The following is a 16,899-nucleotide window of genomic DNA, read 5'->3' as shown; positions in this document are numbered from 1 at the left end:
TAGTGTCCTCATCACTATACAAATCACAAGCGTCTCCCCGTACGGGCGACAGCTCTTAGCGCTGTGGTAACCCCGTCGCTGGGAGCGCGGCACTCAGAACCCCGGGGGTACACTGCAGGGAGGGGGGAGGAGTACGTACACACAGGGGGGTGAGGTGATTGTCTTAACGACCCGGGATTCGAGGAACAGTGGAAGGAGGTTGCGGCTGGGATGCAGGATCCAGGGGTACGGGCCTCACTGATAAGGACTCCCGGACTTTCAAATCGTTCAGTCATTGCTGACTACACAAATTTGCCATCACTGGCCGGATCGGACAGTTTGTAGACCCCATGGAAGCAGTCTGAAGACAACAAGCAGCCTAAATAAAGATGTGGTGGACACGATGGGATAATGAAGGGAAGGACCTTTGCGTAACGTAACTACATTAAAATCACTCTGCTCATGCACAGAAAATCGGCTGCATCCATATGCACCCATGTAGGTACGCGTGAATCGGTCACTTGTGCCAGGAGAGTGGGGGAGCGAAGGAGTGGACTAAAGTAGGCGCAGACCGGCGCAGAGAGGCCTGTACACCTGGGAAATCCGGATCATTTGTGGATGCCTGAGGGCGACGCAAATACACAATGATGATGACGACGGCCGATAGCACTAGCAAACCACAGCTGATTGCCTGATTGTGAATACACTGATTGTGCATATATTATGTTTTTTATGTACACAAGATAGAGAGTTGTCCCTGCTGAATTAGAGAGGGTTTTTTTTTTAAAGTATTAAATTCTAATAGCGAATATTTTGCAAACAAAATAAATGGTTAATACATGGGTGTGAGTGCACATATTAAAAAAAAAGCATGAATACATTTATCATCAGTAACAGCGGTCTTGGAGTAGATCGGATGAGCCAGTGAACTTCTAGCACAGCATTTTCAGATGCAGAATATTTGTATAATCGTCATGACAACAGGCAGATTCACCACTATAGATCGTTCTGCATGTTTAATGGACTAAACCGTAAAATTAGTCACTGAACCCAGCAAGTCATTTGCACATCGCCCCTAGGATGCGCCTGTGCGCACTCTGCGGTCCAGTGAACACATGACAGGCAGGCAGATCGAGGGGCTGCTTGCAGGTCTGAAATCAATGACAGTCACACGCCTGGATCAGTGTCTTTAATTAGCCAGCAGGTGTACACAATGCATGAGAACTGACTACACGCTATATTCTGCAACGCCGCGGTAGGCAGGCTGCTTGCATGTTACATGTAACACAAAATAACTCTTCTTTCTATTCAAATAAATACAATATCATCATAAACCAGAGGGGGATATCAGCTAAAACTGAGCACAGAGGCGGTATTTGGATATTATTTGTAAATGTTTTTGCAGATTACTTGTAAATATTTTATTCAAAAGACACCCCACTACAGTGTCCTTCAATAGACTTAAAGACAGGAAAACTGTGGTGCATAGAAATGAAATCTCCCCCCACGACCGAAGTCTCTATACAGATATCTTCTAGTTACAGGCGTTACATATATACCATCGGCAGCTTGGCAGGAAACTTGGATTTAATTGTCTGTTACAGATATAAGAAAAGGAAAAGGAAGAGATATATAGAAACTGGAGATCATACAATACGTGTTTAGACGTTTAGACGGCTAGTCACCTTTCAGCTGTTGTTGAACTACAAGTTCCAGCATGGCCTGCTGATCGTTGTGGAGGAGAGGAATACTATTTTGATTCAATGTTAAGTTGGATGTCCCCAATTCTGTACAATTTCACATGATGTAAAGTCACCATCTTGTGTGTTTCTGTTAATCAGTTCTACAAATGTCTCAACTTAGTGATCATAACCAATCAAGTTCCAGAATAGACACACAACAGAGTGTTATAAGCTGCGCACGCACTATAGATTATAGCGTCAAGCTGTGTCCAGGGTTCGTCTGGCGCAGTGTTGACTAATCTGTGACACTCCAGGTGTTGTGAAACTACAAGTCCCAGCATGCTTTGCCAATATATAGCAGCTTATTACTGGAAGGGTATGCTGGGACTTGTAGTTTCACAACACCTGGAGTGTCACAGGTTAGCCAACACTGGTCTAGCGTTACAGAGTTCCTCGTAGCGATACGCTGAGAGTGATCACTATTCTGGGGTCTGTTAGGAGAACATGTCCTTAGGCTAGGGATCATATGTGATCACATGACATTATGTAACAGTAAGACCCACACCAGACGCACAAACAGCTGCTCCCATCATCTGGTCCGTCTCATGTAATATCCGTGATATGTACCAGGAAGGTGGCTCCCAGAGGGGAGGGGGAAAAAGATCGACACCCATAAACAAATCCACATGTTGCCCAACATTGCTTTAAAACCACCAATGATATTAGGTTATCGTGGCACTAAGTGCCCAACTCCATACTTCTCAGTGACCGTACAGCGCTCCTCCCAGTGACCGTGCAGCGCTCCTCCCAGTGACAGTACAGCGCTCCTCCTATTGTATATACAGTGCTCCTCTCAGTGACTATACAGCGCTCCTGACAGTAATTAGAAAACACCCTCCCCCCCCCCAGTGACTATACAGTGCTCCTCTCAGTGACATAAAAATGACAGCTTGGCCTGTGCCTGGCTGGTCCCTGACACCACATTTACTCTCGTTTTACATTTGCTCTGTTCCGGCCACTAATTTCCACTGTCCACTGTCCACAGGACCATCGGGTATATGAGCAGAAACAATGACGTTATTGCCACATTATATGACAGATCCCCGAAGGATCCTTTAACCACAGTGACGGTCCCAGGGCTTTCTCATATCCAATTAGCCATCTGCCAGGATTCAATACAAAGCCACCGGCTCCTTCCCTACATCCCATCCCCAGTGCAGCAGCTGACACTGCGCTGTCTGTGATTACAGCGTGAACAAGAGTCTACACGGAGGGGACACTCACTGCCTGTATAATCCTGGCCAGACACAGCCCTGACAAACACTAGAAGCTGCAATACTGTTCTTAGACTCCACCCCGCAATCAAGGAGATAAGTAATTAATAATTAAAGAGTAAGTAGTAGGAAAGTGCAAACTCTGTTACATGGCTGAGTGCTTCCATTATATAGTGGCCTGTTTTGGTTTTTCTGTGCGGTTCTTCAGCCTAAAGAAGTCACAACAAGCTGTGCGGCAATTACCCGGCCTCCATTGTCCTGTGTGGCTCAGGCAGCAGCATGCAGGGACCAGGGAGGGGGAGAGAAAGCCTGGTTATATATAACGTGTCAGGATACTAATCACTGTGACCTCTGCATCGTGCACAGCGGCACAGACCCGGTGAAACGCCACAGCGTGATTCATGCACGACCTCCGCCGTCTGCACAATGCGCTGCATCTTACATCTGTCTCCACGCTGCATGGTGTCTGTCCATTTATCAGGAATCCCGTCATGTAAATAAGAGAATGTTCTCATTACTAGATGTCATTTCTATTTCAGTCCAACCGTGACCTCAGATATTACATCATTCTTACAATAACATGGAGCAGCCCCAGATGCTTGTTTAAAAAGGGTGAATTACTGTTAATATTTACAAATGCTGTGTTTACTCTTGTAAAGAAAAGAGCAAGCTATTGTTATCTGTTATCAACCACCTGCTCCTTGAAGTGCTCCGTCTCCTACATACAGTGACAGCAGCCTATCAGTTCACTAGGAACGAGAGGCATCATGTGCCCCATGGCTCAGTAATTTCACTAGTTCCTATAGAATTAATAAGCTGAAGAATGGTTTTGCCTACACAATGGCAGCTCCGACAGGAGGTCTAATATACTAATAAACAAGGTGTTCATACATGCAGAGATTGTCTACTAATTGTTGTGTGTATGTGTGTGGAGCCTAAACGACCACCAATCCAATCACTATGGGAGAGGGATCCATCAGATCTGGAAGACAATGTGGTCTGTGATTGGACATTGTGTGGGGTCACTGTCCAGCCATCTGAACACTTGTTGCTTCAGCTAATCTGTCCAATCAGACGTACAACTGGGGCCAACAAGGGCACAGATCAAGTTTTTATACACGTCCAAAATTTGGCCACATAGGTGCATTTCCAAATTGCACAGATCTGATTATTCAGGTGCTGGATGCAAAGACCGGATTGCACATACCAGACACCTGAAACCTGTTTTTTTCTATTCTGCTGAATCAAATCCAATATGATGACGAAAACGATTGTCAGCCCAGCAGAATGACAAGTATTTATTACACACATATACATTTTTATTTTAGTTTTTTTTATTCTTATTGTAGGACTAGCAGCTCGTTGTCAGTTTAGTGGTCCCTTAGTAATAGCCCTCACATGACAACACTGCTGTCACATATCGAACATCTGGAGAAACGTCAAGGTCTAAACCGAGTGATGGAACAATCCAGCACACAATGAAGGACACGATCCGGTATGGAGATGATAGAGAGCGTCTGCTGTGTGATTGTGTCTCTGTTTGCATAATGTCATTTATGTTGAAATCAGGAACAGCTGAGTAAATACATACAAATCCATGAAAGGCAACGCAGTGTCTGCGCTCCGCGACGAGAATCGTGTCATGTATACAGAGAGAAGCGGGAGTCAGCGACAGGGGCTGCAGGGTACTACACAGCCTGGCACAGCTTCTATCGCCCCAGGGGTACCACTCATGAGATAGCGACTTCATACACAGATCCTGGGCTCTTACATGCAGCCTAGATTTATATTATAAAGTGTAATCATCAGAATATTCCGTTCATAACAATCACCTATACCCAACATTCTATAATGGTCAGTGACCCCCCCTCATTCCTTCTCTTTTCCTTTATTTCATTCTCCTCTCCCCAACTTACTTCCCTTCAATTTGCAGTATTAATCATGCATAATGTGGTATGTCTCTCTTGAGGCCTTGCATATAGATATATATTTTATAGGTCCTGTTTTTACAAGTGATACTTCTTATATACGAGCATAACTAGCCTTTCAACTCATAACCTGTTATTCTCTGTATGCTTTTGTAAAATCCAATAAAAATGTTTATTAAAACAAGACAAAAACAAACAAAAAAGTGTAATCATCAGTTCAAAACACCTTTATAAATATGTCATAATTGGAGGTAACTGCTGTACTTGTTGATGCTTGTGAACAAGTGCCAAACATTGCTGATATTTTCATAAAGACAAAATATTATTACATTTTATAATACACGACAACAGAGCACAGTACGACAGCGGCGTCCTAGGAACAGATTCTTACTGCATTACTTTCTACTTTTCGGTCAAATCTCCAAGACTGGTTCCCCAGGCGAAGGATGGCGGCACACCCATGAAAGATGGCAGGTGGGTACTGAAAGATCGCAGGGCACTACTGAATGTTGGTGAGCCCATGAAAGAGGGTGGAGCACTAGTGAAAGATGGAGGAATATCACTGAAGGATGGCGGGGCACCAGTTAAGGATGGCATGGTACCACTGAAGGATGGTGGGGCACCAGTGAACGATGGCGAGAATACCACTGAAGGATGGCGGGCTACTACTGAAGGATGGTGGGGCATCACTGAAGGTTGGCGAGAATACCACTGAAGGATGGCAGGGTGACGGTGAAAGATGTCGGGGGCACCGGAGAAAGGATATATTAAAAATACATTTGACAAATATTCCATCTGTTATATTTTGCTGCCATCAATATTTCTTCTGAAAGGCACAAAAAACACAACACAAAGAGATATGTTGTAGAGCAGAGGATGTCTGACCTGTCCTTTAATGTCAGAACATAACTGGAAGTGGAATCCATGAAATCAGACAGAGAAACGTCAAGAGGGGGCTTGAAATACGATATTGGTTGACAGCGCCCCCGCCAACAGCACATGCTGCAGGAATGTAAACACACAGCTGCTAGGTATCCATCTATCCCACCACCCAAATCACTGCAATCACCACGTATTAGTCCCCTGTACTTATTAATGTGTGGAGAGAGGGTCGGTGTATCACTGAATATAGTATTACACACATAGAGGCAGCCGTGGACTGATCTATACACCAGGCACTAGCGATGTCACTAGTTACTAGTGAGATAAGCTCATTTTAGCAGCCTGAACGTATAACCCCACAATCCTTCTCTTAAGAGAACATATTTTAACCTTTAAATGGACAATTTGCATATTATTACGCTGCTCACCTGCAGAACATCTAGCAATGCGCTAGTTGTCAGTGAACGGATAGGGTGAATGTTGGTTCAGCTTACACCATGACTGCCTCCAGTGTTTCTTCCATAAAACAGCCAAACTGCTGATTCTTGCCACACACTTACAGTAAGCAGGGACAATCACTGTACTTGCTAGGACACAATTATAAAAAGCTCCTTGCAATGCCCACATTCTCTGTATTAGTGGCAGGACTGCAGGAAAACGCTGCGTGCATCATAGTGCTCTCTTCTGTGATGTCTACATTGTCAGCTTCAAAGCCGACTGTCTCAGGGGTCTTAACTGCTGAACCGACAACGACAGCAGCTGCTCCTAGGCCCTGTGCTCACCATTTGTCGTGTAAATATAACCCAGTGACAATATGCAGCTTATATATTGTGTTCTAAGCCTGCGATGTGATACAGACAGGCTGCTGGTGCTATTTATGACTAGAAGACGCAGCCCCGCATCCATACATAAGGGACTATGACATCTGTAACAGAAGCGTCATCTGCATGAGCTGCTCATCATTAGGTAACAAGATACTACGACGGGAGTTTACAAGGACGACCAGAGACAACTCTCAACACTCCAACATCTGTCTTCTGCCAAAGTGCCCCCTAAGTGCTCACCAGCCGTTTGTTGAGAAAATCTAGATACTGCAATTTTATAAAGCTGGATATTTGGCTGTATCAGTTGTGGATAAATAGCTACAGGACAATATACGGATCAATTTGTAGGTCCATAAATCAGGGTCAAACATCTCTTTTTTTGTGTTTGTGAGGCAGTGATACTTTATAGCAGATATGTAAATTCCTTCTGTTTAAGAAATAAGAAACTAAAGCCATGGATAAAGCAGCCAAGAATATGTCCAGGCAACGCGCGGGATCGAGTGACCACAGAGGGGCGGCCGGAAGATAAAACACAGACTTGGATGAATATCTTTTTCTGGTGTCATTTTTAGGATGGGATGATCTGGATATTGTGCTTTATGTCTGCTGAAAGCTGAATTCTACAAGTGCAATAAGAGCTCAGTGTCCTTTGTTCTGATATTTATTGTTTACAGTTCTGGGCAAAGTACCCCCAATGTGTTCCCATCAGATACAGAACCCCCACGCCCTCATATATACAAGGACCTCTCACAGCTTCGGCAAGTTCAATGGGGTCATTCTCTGGAAATGGATAGGATCTTAATTTATTGTGGTTTAATGGACCCAGAGTAAGGACATGACTGAGCAAATTCATCTATAAGGAGCAAATTTGGACCCGGACCAAACATGTTGGGGGGGATACAAGGGGTGCAAATGCAATTATTCTTTTTTTATTTTGTTTTGCATGTAGGGAACATACCGACTGCTTTGTATGTAGCACTCAAATACTAGACAGCATGCTTTTACACTGCAAGTTAGAGTTCAGCTAGGACACCCCCCCCCCAACTCTGTCTGTAAATTTTACATTTAACCCCCTTTTTCAAGGTGCACAATTGCCCCGCTCACCCTATACAAGAAACATTGTTACATCCATTGGCTGTGAAAGATAAAAGGGAGCCGTTTATATCACGGTGGCTCAGTGGTTAGTACTTCTGCCTCACAGCACTGGGGTCATGAGTTTGATTCCCTACCATGACCTTATCTGTGTGGAGTTTGTATGTTCTCCCCGTGTTTGCGTGGGTTTCCTCCGGGTGCTCTAAAGTGGCTGCAATATATACTATAAATGCTGTTTCTTTAAATATCGATAAAACCTCTGTACAGAAAATACACAATGTAACCATAACAACAACCACAGCCAATCAGGGCAGCTTTGTGGCAGCGTTCCATGCAGGGTATAGTAAACGTGTAAGTCGTTATTGAACAAGCATCAACGTTCAGCTGTACCTTAATGCCTTTTGTAGTCTGTACAGATATCTTTACAAGGCCATACTATTCAATAACCCATACTACCCACTGGACTATTTATTTCTTTTTAATTCAGGTTAAAATATTGTTACAGAAGATGATAAACAGAGTAATTCAGGATTAGAGGGTACGCATTGATTAGTAAGGCGTGCCTGGCACTGTACACCATCAGCATTGTATAAACACTTCCTGCCAATTAAATCCATGAATCCACTTCATAGATGCAGAGAGAGAGCAGCTCTCTACAGATAAATAATAATAAGCGCATCTATTGATCGCAGCGGCGCGCACACTGTCCTTCATCCTCCACTTAATCAGCCGCTGGTCTCACGTGTTCCCTGTGATCATTACACAACTGGCAGGACGGATGGAACAATCTATGGAGCCAGTGTCACAGTAACACAGATCTATAGTGCCTGCGTGTTCCAGGACCCCCGAGCCAGGGGAACGCGGCCTTCACCAGCCTGATCAGTCGTAGCAACAGCCATTCCCAACACCGGCCAGCCACGGGACGATGCAAACACCTCGATAAATCACACATATAGCAGCATAACAACCTGTAACCAAATCATTGTCATCTCATCAATAATCAGTAGCAACAACACCTCAAGAGAGAACACAGCTGTCATCCACTAAATCCTTACCCATCTCAGGAACAATCCATTATTTATTCTAGAATCTCCTTAAAGTCAATTTTTGGTAAAGAAATATACAAACCAAAAACAGAAACGGAAAACCGACCGTTGTGCAGTAAATGTTTAGCTGAAAATGCATCTCTGAGACATTGTATGCCTCGTGCCTCATTGACGTCACAAGTTTACCGGGGATTGATTCTCATGAATATTGGTTCAGCCCTCTCAGTGCGTACGCCACAGCTCCACTTCCAAATAAGATGACAACTTGTTTTTTCAACCATTTTCGGACTTTGAAAATAGCAGAAAACAACATTTAATGAAAAGATCACAGAGCTGGTCACATTCTCTAATCTTTTTATTAACTTACTACATTCCAAATTATGTTGGCAAGATATGGAGAGCACAAGATTACGTTTCCATCCCATGTCGGAGCTGCCATTACTGTACCAGGGGGGTGAGAAGTATGGAGCGGTGTGTAACCCCACCATATAATATATTTATATTATCACTACAGATATAAGGAGAACCCGTCACCCACATATGGAAGCGTCTCTCTCATTCATTCACTACCATGTTAAACATTCCAGTGAAGCAATGCACGTAGACTTTTTATACTTAAGACCCGCGTATATTTTGGTTTTGCAATGCATTTATATTAATGTAATGTAAAAAAATACTTAACAGTAATGTCTGAATGGCACAATGACGACATGAGCTATTATGGGACTTTCACATCTGACATACGATCAGGGCCGGATTAACCATAGGGCTAACTGGGCTACAGCCCAGGGCCTATGGCATCCAGGGGGCCCTTGAAAGTGCTCAGCAGCAGTATTGATCGGTCGGGGGCGGGGGGCGCCCCCGGCTCGATCAGTGCTGCTGAGCACTTTCACTGCGATCCTTCTCCGGTGCGCTGTAGTCTCCTTACTGAGGAGATCTCGTGAGTCTCACTCTCACGAGATCTCCTCAGTAAATAGCGTACAGCGCGCCGGAGAAGGAGGTAAGTGCCAGGGGGGGAAGGACAGCTCGGATCACGGGGGGGGGCCCTCACGGGGGAATGGGGGCCCCCTTAGCCCAGGGGCCTCCATTCCCTTAATCTGGCCCTGCATACGATAAATAAATAGTTGGGATTGGGCAGCACGGTGGCTAAGTGGCTAGCACTTCTGCCTTACAGCACTGGGGTCATGAGTTCAATTCCCAACCATGGCCTTATCTGTGTGGAGTCTGTATGTTCTCCCCGTGTTTGCGTGGGTTTCCTCCGGGTGCTCCCGTTTCCTCCCACACTCCAAAAACATACTGATAGGTTAATTGGCTGCTAACAAATTGACCCTAGTCTATGTGTGTGTATGTTAGGCAATTTAGACTGTAAGCCCCAATGGGGCAGGGACTGATGTGAGTGAGTTCTCTGTAAAGCGCTGCGGAATCAGTGGCGTTATATAAATAAATGGTGGTGATGATGATGATGGGAGAGTAATTACTTAGGCGGATTGTGCCGAAACCCCCAAAAAACGCATCTGTGCCAAACTTGGACATGGATGCGGATAGACGGCCATATCGGTTTGTTAACCACCAATTGGTATGCAAAGGAAATAAATACACTGAGCAATCTGCAGCTGATGAACTACAAGTTCCAGCACACCTAAAATTAGATGTTTTCCTTTCAACTATGAACACATTTCCAATTCTATAATAAAATATACTCTATACATAGATGGCACCAATAGAACATTTTCATAAAACACAGAGGACGGCCGACTATGAGTAATATGGACCTGGGATGGCAGTGCAGGAAGATGAATCTATATAAGATAATTAATAGATGGCTTGGGGCAGGGTGAGGATTAGGCATTTTGTGGCACTAACTAGTCACCAGGCTGCGGACAGTCTAATAATAGGTGATCTGTCGGCAAATGGATGGGTAGGTGACATTCCCAAGGTCATAGGGACAGCAACGAGGGCTAATACAGGTCTACGGCTTATGCCTGACAGCGTGATAAAGGTATTGAGAGGTCAATAAAAATATATATGGCAGCCTTGGCATAGGATGGATGCTCCACACAGATCTGCGATGGTAATCAGACAGACCTTGATCACTGGTCCAGGAACAGAGCTTCAATCTTTACATACAGTATTTAAGCCCCTTTCTAGAAAGATACATTCAGTCCCCAGATATTCAGCAATAAAACAGAAAAGCTGCTGCAGAACCAGCTACATCTTCTGCTCCATGGTCAGTAATGAAGGATCAGCGCTCAGCGCCCACCGAGACTCCGCCTCCAGCGACCAGGGAAGAGAGAGATAGCACCATCTGTCTGTAGAAAGCGTTACATGAACTTCTGTTATTTATCCAGATACAGTCACTGAGGATCAGACATAAGTGTAACATACCCCAAGCTGCCTGTATGTCAAAGCTAGGATATGTTACACGGGTTATGTATGTACCATGTCTGTATCTTCACCCTGGTAATAAGCTCATTTAACCCATGTTCTGCTGGAGGTGTTTCACCAGACAAGGGTTGTTGTACCCCATTCCGTGTATGGTAACCATGTATACACGCTACAGTCATCTCCATCATACATACTATCACACGGCTGGTATATGACAATACTACATCTGTCAGAATATTACTGGATATAACTGGATTCAAAGAAAAACACATTTCAGACCAGTACTGAGACCCCATCAAACAGGTGGCAGAGAACGAACATTAAAAATGCACCATGTACCCCTAGCAAACAGCAGATAGAACTGTACAGGTCCCTAGTGTCACAGAAGTAACCAGTAGTGTCACACCAACAAAATACACCGGCCCCTAATGCTTTCACACACACCTACAAAATACACCGGTCCCTAATGCTTTCACACACACCTACAAAATACACCAGTCCCCAGTGTCACACACACACACCTACACAAAATACACCGGTCCCCAGTGTCACACACACACACCTACACACAATAGACCAGTCCCTAATGTTTTCACACAGACCTACACAAAATACACCGGCCCCTAATGTTTTCACACACACACCTACACAAAATAGACCAGTCCCTAATGTTTTCACACACACCTACAAAATACACTGGTCCCCAGTGTCACACACACCTACACAAAATACACTGGTCCCCAGTGTCACACACACCTACACAAAATACAACGGTCCCCAGTGTCACACACACCTACACAAAATACACCGGTTCTGAGTGTCACACACACACCAACACAAAATACACCGGTCCCCAGTGTCACACACACCTACAAAAAATACACCGGTCCCGAGCATCACACACACCTACACAAAATACACCAGTCCCAAGTGTCACACACACCTACACAAAATACTGATTCCCAACGTCACACACACCTACACAAAATACTGATTCCAACATCACACAGCTACAAAATATACCAGTCCCTTGTGCCACACCAACAAAATACACCCGTCCCGGTATCACACACACCTACAAAATATATTGGTCCCTAATGTCATACAAGTAGTGAATAATAATATACATAGCTAAAAAAATATCCCAGCCCCTTGTGCAACACACACCTACAAAACATAATAATCTCTAGTGTCACATACACCTATAAAATATACCAGTTCCTAGTGTCACAAAAACAGACACATTATACTGGTCCTTAATGTCACACAAGTAGTCAGTAATGTCACACACAGCTACAAAATACACACACTGTAATGATCACTGATAACATACACAGTAGTATCAGTACACGTACAATATACTGGTAACACACACTGGTCCCTGATGACTGACACACACACACACACACACACACACACACACACACACTATAATAAATCCCAATAATGCAGATAATAAATCACAGACATATAGAGGATCCATAGGAAATAGAGAATATATACGATATATAGAGGAACTAGAGGACATATATGATATTGAGCATACAGAAGATAAATAGGATATAGAGAACACATAGGATATACAGGATACATAGGAATAGAGGAAATAAAGGATACAATGGATATAAACGATACATAAGAGAATATATGGGATATATAGGATACAATGGACACAGAGGAGGGGGAGCCCCCTGGTGGGGTCCTCTGTCCCCCCGCGTCCCCGGCCAATGTCACCCGCTGCCCCCTCACCCGGTGCCCGGGCCCCGCTCCTACCTGTGCGGAAAAACGCGTCCACCTCGGTGTCCGTGCCGCCCTCCTCCGCGCCCTCCGCCGGGTTCATAGCTCCTGCTGCCGGGCAGCTGAGTCCGGGGGGCTCCACTGTGTGTGCGGGGGGGAGGGGGCTGTATGTCAGCGGGTGGGGGGCCGGGGGGCGCTCCCCGGATCCATCTCCGTGTAATATACAGCGATAGTGCAGCTCAGCCGTCTCCTGTCTCTCCTCCTCCTCCCTCTATTGTTCACATCCTGTGCCCCCTCCTCCCGCACATGTGACTGTCACATCCTGGGGGGCTCTTATACCCCTGATATTATACCCAGTCCCCCCCTCCTCACACACATGTGACTGTCACATCCTGGGGGGCTCTTATACCCCTGATATTATACCCAGTCCCCCCCTCCTCACACACATGTGACTGTCAGCTCCTGGGGGGCTATTATACCCCTGATATTATACCCAGTCCCCCCCCCCTCCTCACACACATGTGACTGTCACATCCTGGGGGGCTCTTATACCCCTGATATTATACCCAGTCCCCCCCTCCTCACACACATGTGACTGTCACCTCCTGGGGGGCTCTTATACCCCTGATATTATACCCAGTACCCCCCTCCTCACACACATGTGACTGTCACATCCTGGGGGGCTCTTATACCCCTGATATTATACCCAGTCCCCCCCTCCTCACACACATGTGACTGTCACCTCCTGGGGGGCTCTTATACCCCTGATATTATACCCAGTCCCCCCCCCTCCTCACACACATGTGACTTCCACATCCTGGGGGGCTCTTATACCCCTGATATTATACCCAGTCCCCCCTCCCTCCTCCTGCACATGTGACTGTCACATCCTGGGGGGCTCTTATACCCCGTATATTATACCCAGTCCCCCCCCCCTCCCGCACATGTGACTGTCACATCCTGGGGGGCTCTTATACCCCTGATATTATACCCAGTCCCCCTCCTCCTCCTGCACATGTGACTGTCACATCCTGGGGGGCTCTTATACCCCTGATATTATACCCAGTCCCCCCCTCCTCCCGCACATGTGACTGTCACCTCCTGGGGGGCTCTTATACCCCTGATATTATACCCAGTCCCCCCCCCTCTTCCTGCACATGTGACTGTCGCATCCTGGGGGGCTCTTATACCCCTGATATTATACCCAGCCCCCCCCCCCCTCCTCACACACATGTGACTGTCACCTCCTGGGGGACTCTTATACCCCTGATATTATACACAGTCCCCCCTCCTCCCTCACATGTGACTGTCACCTCCTGGGGGGCTCTTATACCCCTGATATTATACACAGTCCATCCTCCTTCCACACATGTGACTGTCACCTCCTGGGGGACTCTTATACCCCTGATATTATACACAGTCCCCCCTCCTCCAGCACATGTGACTGTCACCTCCTGGGGGGCTCTTATACCCCTGATATTATACCCAGTCCCCCCCTCCTCCCGCACATGTGACTGTCACATCCTGGGGGTCTCTTATACCCCTGATATTATACCCAGTCCCCCCCTCCTCCCGCACATGTGACTGTCACATCCTGAGGGGCTCTTATACCCCTGATATTATACACAGCCCCCCCTCCTCCCGCACATGTGACTGTCACCTCCTGGGGGGCTCTTATACCCCTGATATTATACCCAGTCCCCCCTCCCCTCCTACACATGTGACTGTCACATCCTGGGGGGCTCTTATACCCCTGATATTATACACAGCCCCCCCTCCTCCCGCACATGTGACTGTCACATCCTGGGGGGCTCTTATACCCCTGATATTATACATGGTCCCCCCTCCTCCAGCACATGTGACTGTCACCTCCTGGGGGGCTCTTATACCCCTGATATTATACACAGTCCCCCCTCCTTACGCACATGTGACTGTCACATCCTGGGGGGCTTTTATACCCCTGATATTATACCCAGTCCCCCTCTCCTCCCGCACATGTGACTGTCACATCCTGGGGGGCTCTTATACCCCTGATATTATACCCAGTCCCCCTCCTCCTCCTGCACATGTGACTGTCACATCCTGGGGGGCTCTTATAACCCTGATATTATACCCAGTCCCCCCCTCCTCCCGCACATGTGACTGTCACCTCCTGGGGGGCTCTTATACCCCTGATATTATACCCAGTCCCCCCCCCTCTTCCTGCACATGTGACTGTCACATCCTGGGGGGCTCTTATACCCCTGATATTATACCCAGCCCCCCCCCCCCCTCCTCACACACATGTGACTGTCACCTCCTGGGGGACTCTTATACCCCTGATATTATACACAGTCCATCCTCCTTCCACACATGTGACTGTCACCTCCTGGGGGACTCTTATACCCCTGATATTATACACAGTCCCCCCTCCTCCAGCACATGTGACTGTCACCTCCTGGGGGGCTCTTATACCCCTGATATTATACCCAGTCCCCCCCTCCTCCCGCACATGTGACTGTCACATCCTGGGGGTCTCTTATACCCCTGATATTATACCCAGTCCCCCCCTCCTCCCGCACATGTGACTGTCACATCCTGAGGGGCTCTTATACCCCTGATATTATACACAGCCCCCCTCCTCCCGCACATGTGACTGTCACCTCCTGGGGGGCTCATATACCCCTGATATTATACCCAGTCCCCCCTCCCCTCCTACACATGTGACTGTCACATCCTGGGGGGCTCTTATACCGCTATTATACCCAGTCCCCCCCTACCTCCCGTACATGTGACTGTCACATCCTGGGGGGCTCTTATACCCCTGATATTATACATGGTCCCCCCTCCTCCAGCACATGTGACTGTCACCTCCTGGGGGGCTCTTATACCCCTGATATTATACACAGTCCCCCCTCCTTACGCACATGTGACTGTCACATCCTGGGGGGCTTTTATACCCCTGATATTATACCCAGTCCCCCTCTCCTCCCGCACATGTGACTGTCACATCCTGGGGGGCTCTTATACCCCTGATATTATACCCAGTCCCCCTCCTCCTCCTGCACATGTGACTGTCACATCCTGGGGGGCTCTTATACCCCTGATATTATACCCAGTCCCCCCCTCCTCCCGCACATGTGACTGTCACCTCCTGGGGGGCTCTTATACCCCTGATATTATACCCAGTCCCCCCCCCCTCTTCCTGCACATGTGACTGTCACATCCTGGGGGGCTCTTATACCCCTGATATTATACCCAGCCCCCCCCCCTCCTCACACACATGTGACTGTCACCTCCTGGGGGACTCTTATACCCCTGATATTATACACAGTCCATCCTCCTTCCACACATGTGACTGTCACCTCCTGGGGGACTCTTATACCCCTGATATTATACACAGTCCCCCCTCCTCCAGCACATGTGACTGTCACCTCCTGGGGGGCTCTTATACCCCTGATATTATACCCAGTCCCCCCCTCCTCCCGCACATGTGACTGTCACATCCTGGGGGTCTCTTATACCCCTGATATTATACCCAGTCCCCCCCTCCTCCCGCACATGTGACTGTCACATCCTGAGGGGCTCTTATACCCCTGATATTATACACAGCCCCCCCTCCTCCCGCACATGTGACTGTCACCTCCTGGGGGGCTCTTATACCCCTGATATTATACCCAGTCCCCCCTCCCCTCCTACACATGTGACTGTCACATCCTGGGGGGCTCTTATACCGCTATTATACCCAGTCCCCCCCCACCTCCCGTACATGTGACTGTCACATCCTGGGGGGCTCTTATACCCCTGATATTATACACAGGCCCCCCTCCCCTCCTACACATGTGACTGTCACATCCTGGGGGTCTCTTATACCCCTGATATTATACCCAGTCCCCCCCCACCTCCCGTACATGTGACTGTCACATCCTGGGGGGCTCTTATACCCCTGATATTATACCCAGTCCCCCCTCCCCTCCTACACATGTGACTGTCACATCCTGGGGGGCTCTTATACCCCTGATATTATACACAGTCCCCCCTCCTCCAGCACATGTGACTGTCACCTCCTGGGGGGCTCTTATACCCCTGAT

General features: G+C 47.1%; 1 protein-coding gene across 19 annotated transcripts in view; it reads right to left on the bottom strand.

Annotated features, from left to right (window-relative positions):
- Positions 1-13,113, bottom strand: part of KALRN (kalirin RhoGEF kinase) — a 265,449-nt gene extending 252,336 nt beyond the window's left edge. For 12 of the 19 annotated variants that reach the window (XR_012678337.1, XR_012678338.1, XR_012678340.1 and 9 more), the window contains exon 1: positions 12,866-13,112. Coding sequence is in view for 8 of the 19 variants with exons in the window: in XM_075181193.1 (XP_075037294.1) it covers positions 12,866-12,932 (67 nt within the window). In the remaining 11 variants the exon portion in view is untranslated. Of the gene's footprint in view, positions 1-12,865 lie in introns of all 19 variants that reach the window. The other 7 variants (XM_075181185.1, XM_075181190.1, XM_075181187.1 and 4 more) reach the window with 1 other exon arrangement.
- Positions 13,114-16,899: the final 3,786 nt, after the last annotated feature.

This window comes from Mixophyes fleayi, chromosome 7, assembly GCF_038048845.1.
Source record: "Mixophyes fleayi isolate aMixFle1 chromosome 7, aMixFle1.hap1, whole genome shotgun sequence".
NCBI classification, from domain to species: Eukaryota; Metazoa; Chordata; class Amphibia; order Anura; family Limnodynastidae; genus Mixophyes; species Mixophyes fleayi.
This window is presented reverse-complemented; position numbering and strand designations above follow the sequence as displayed.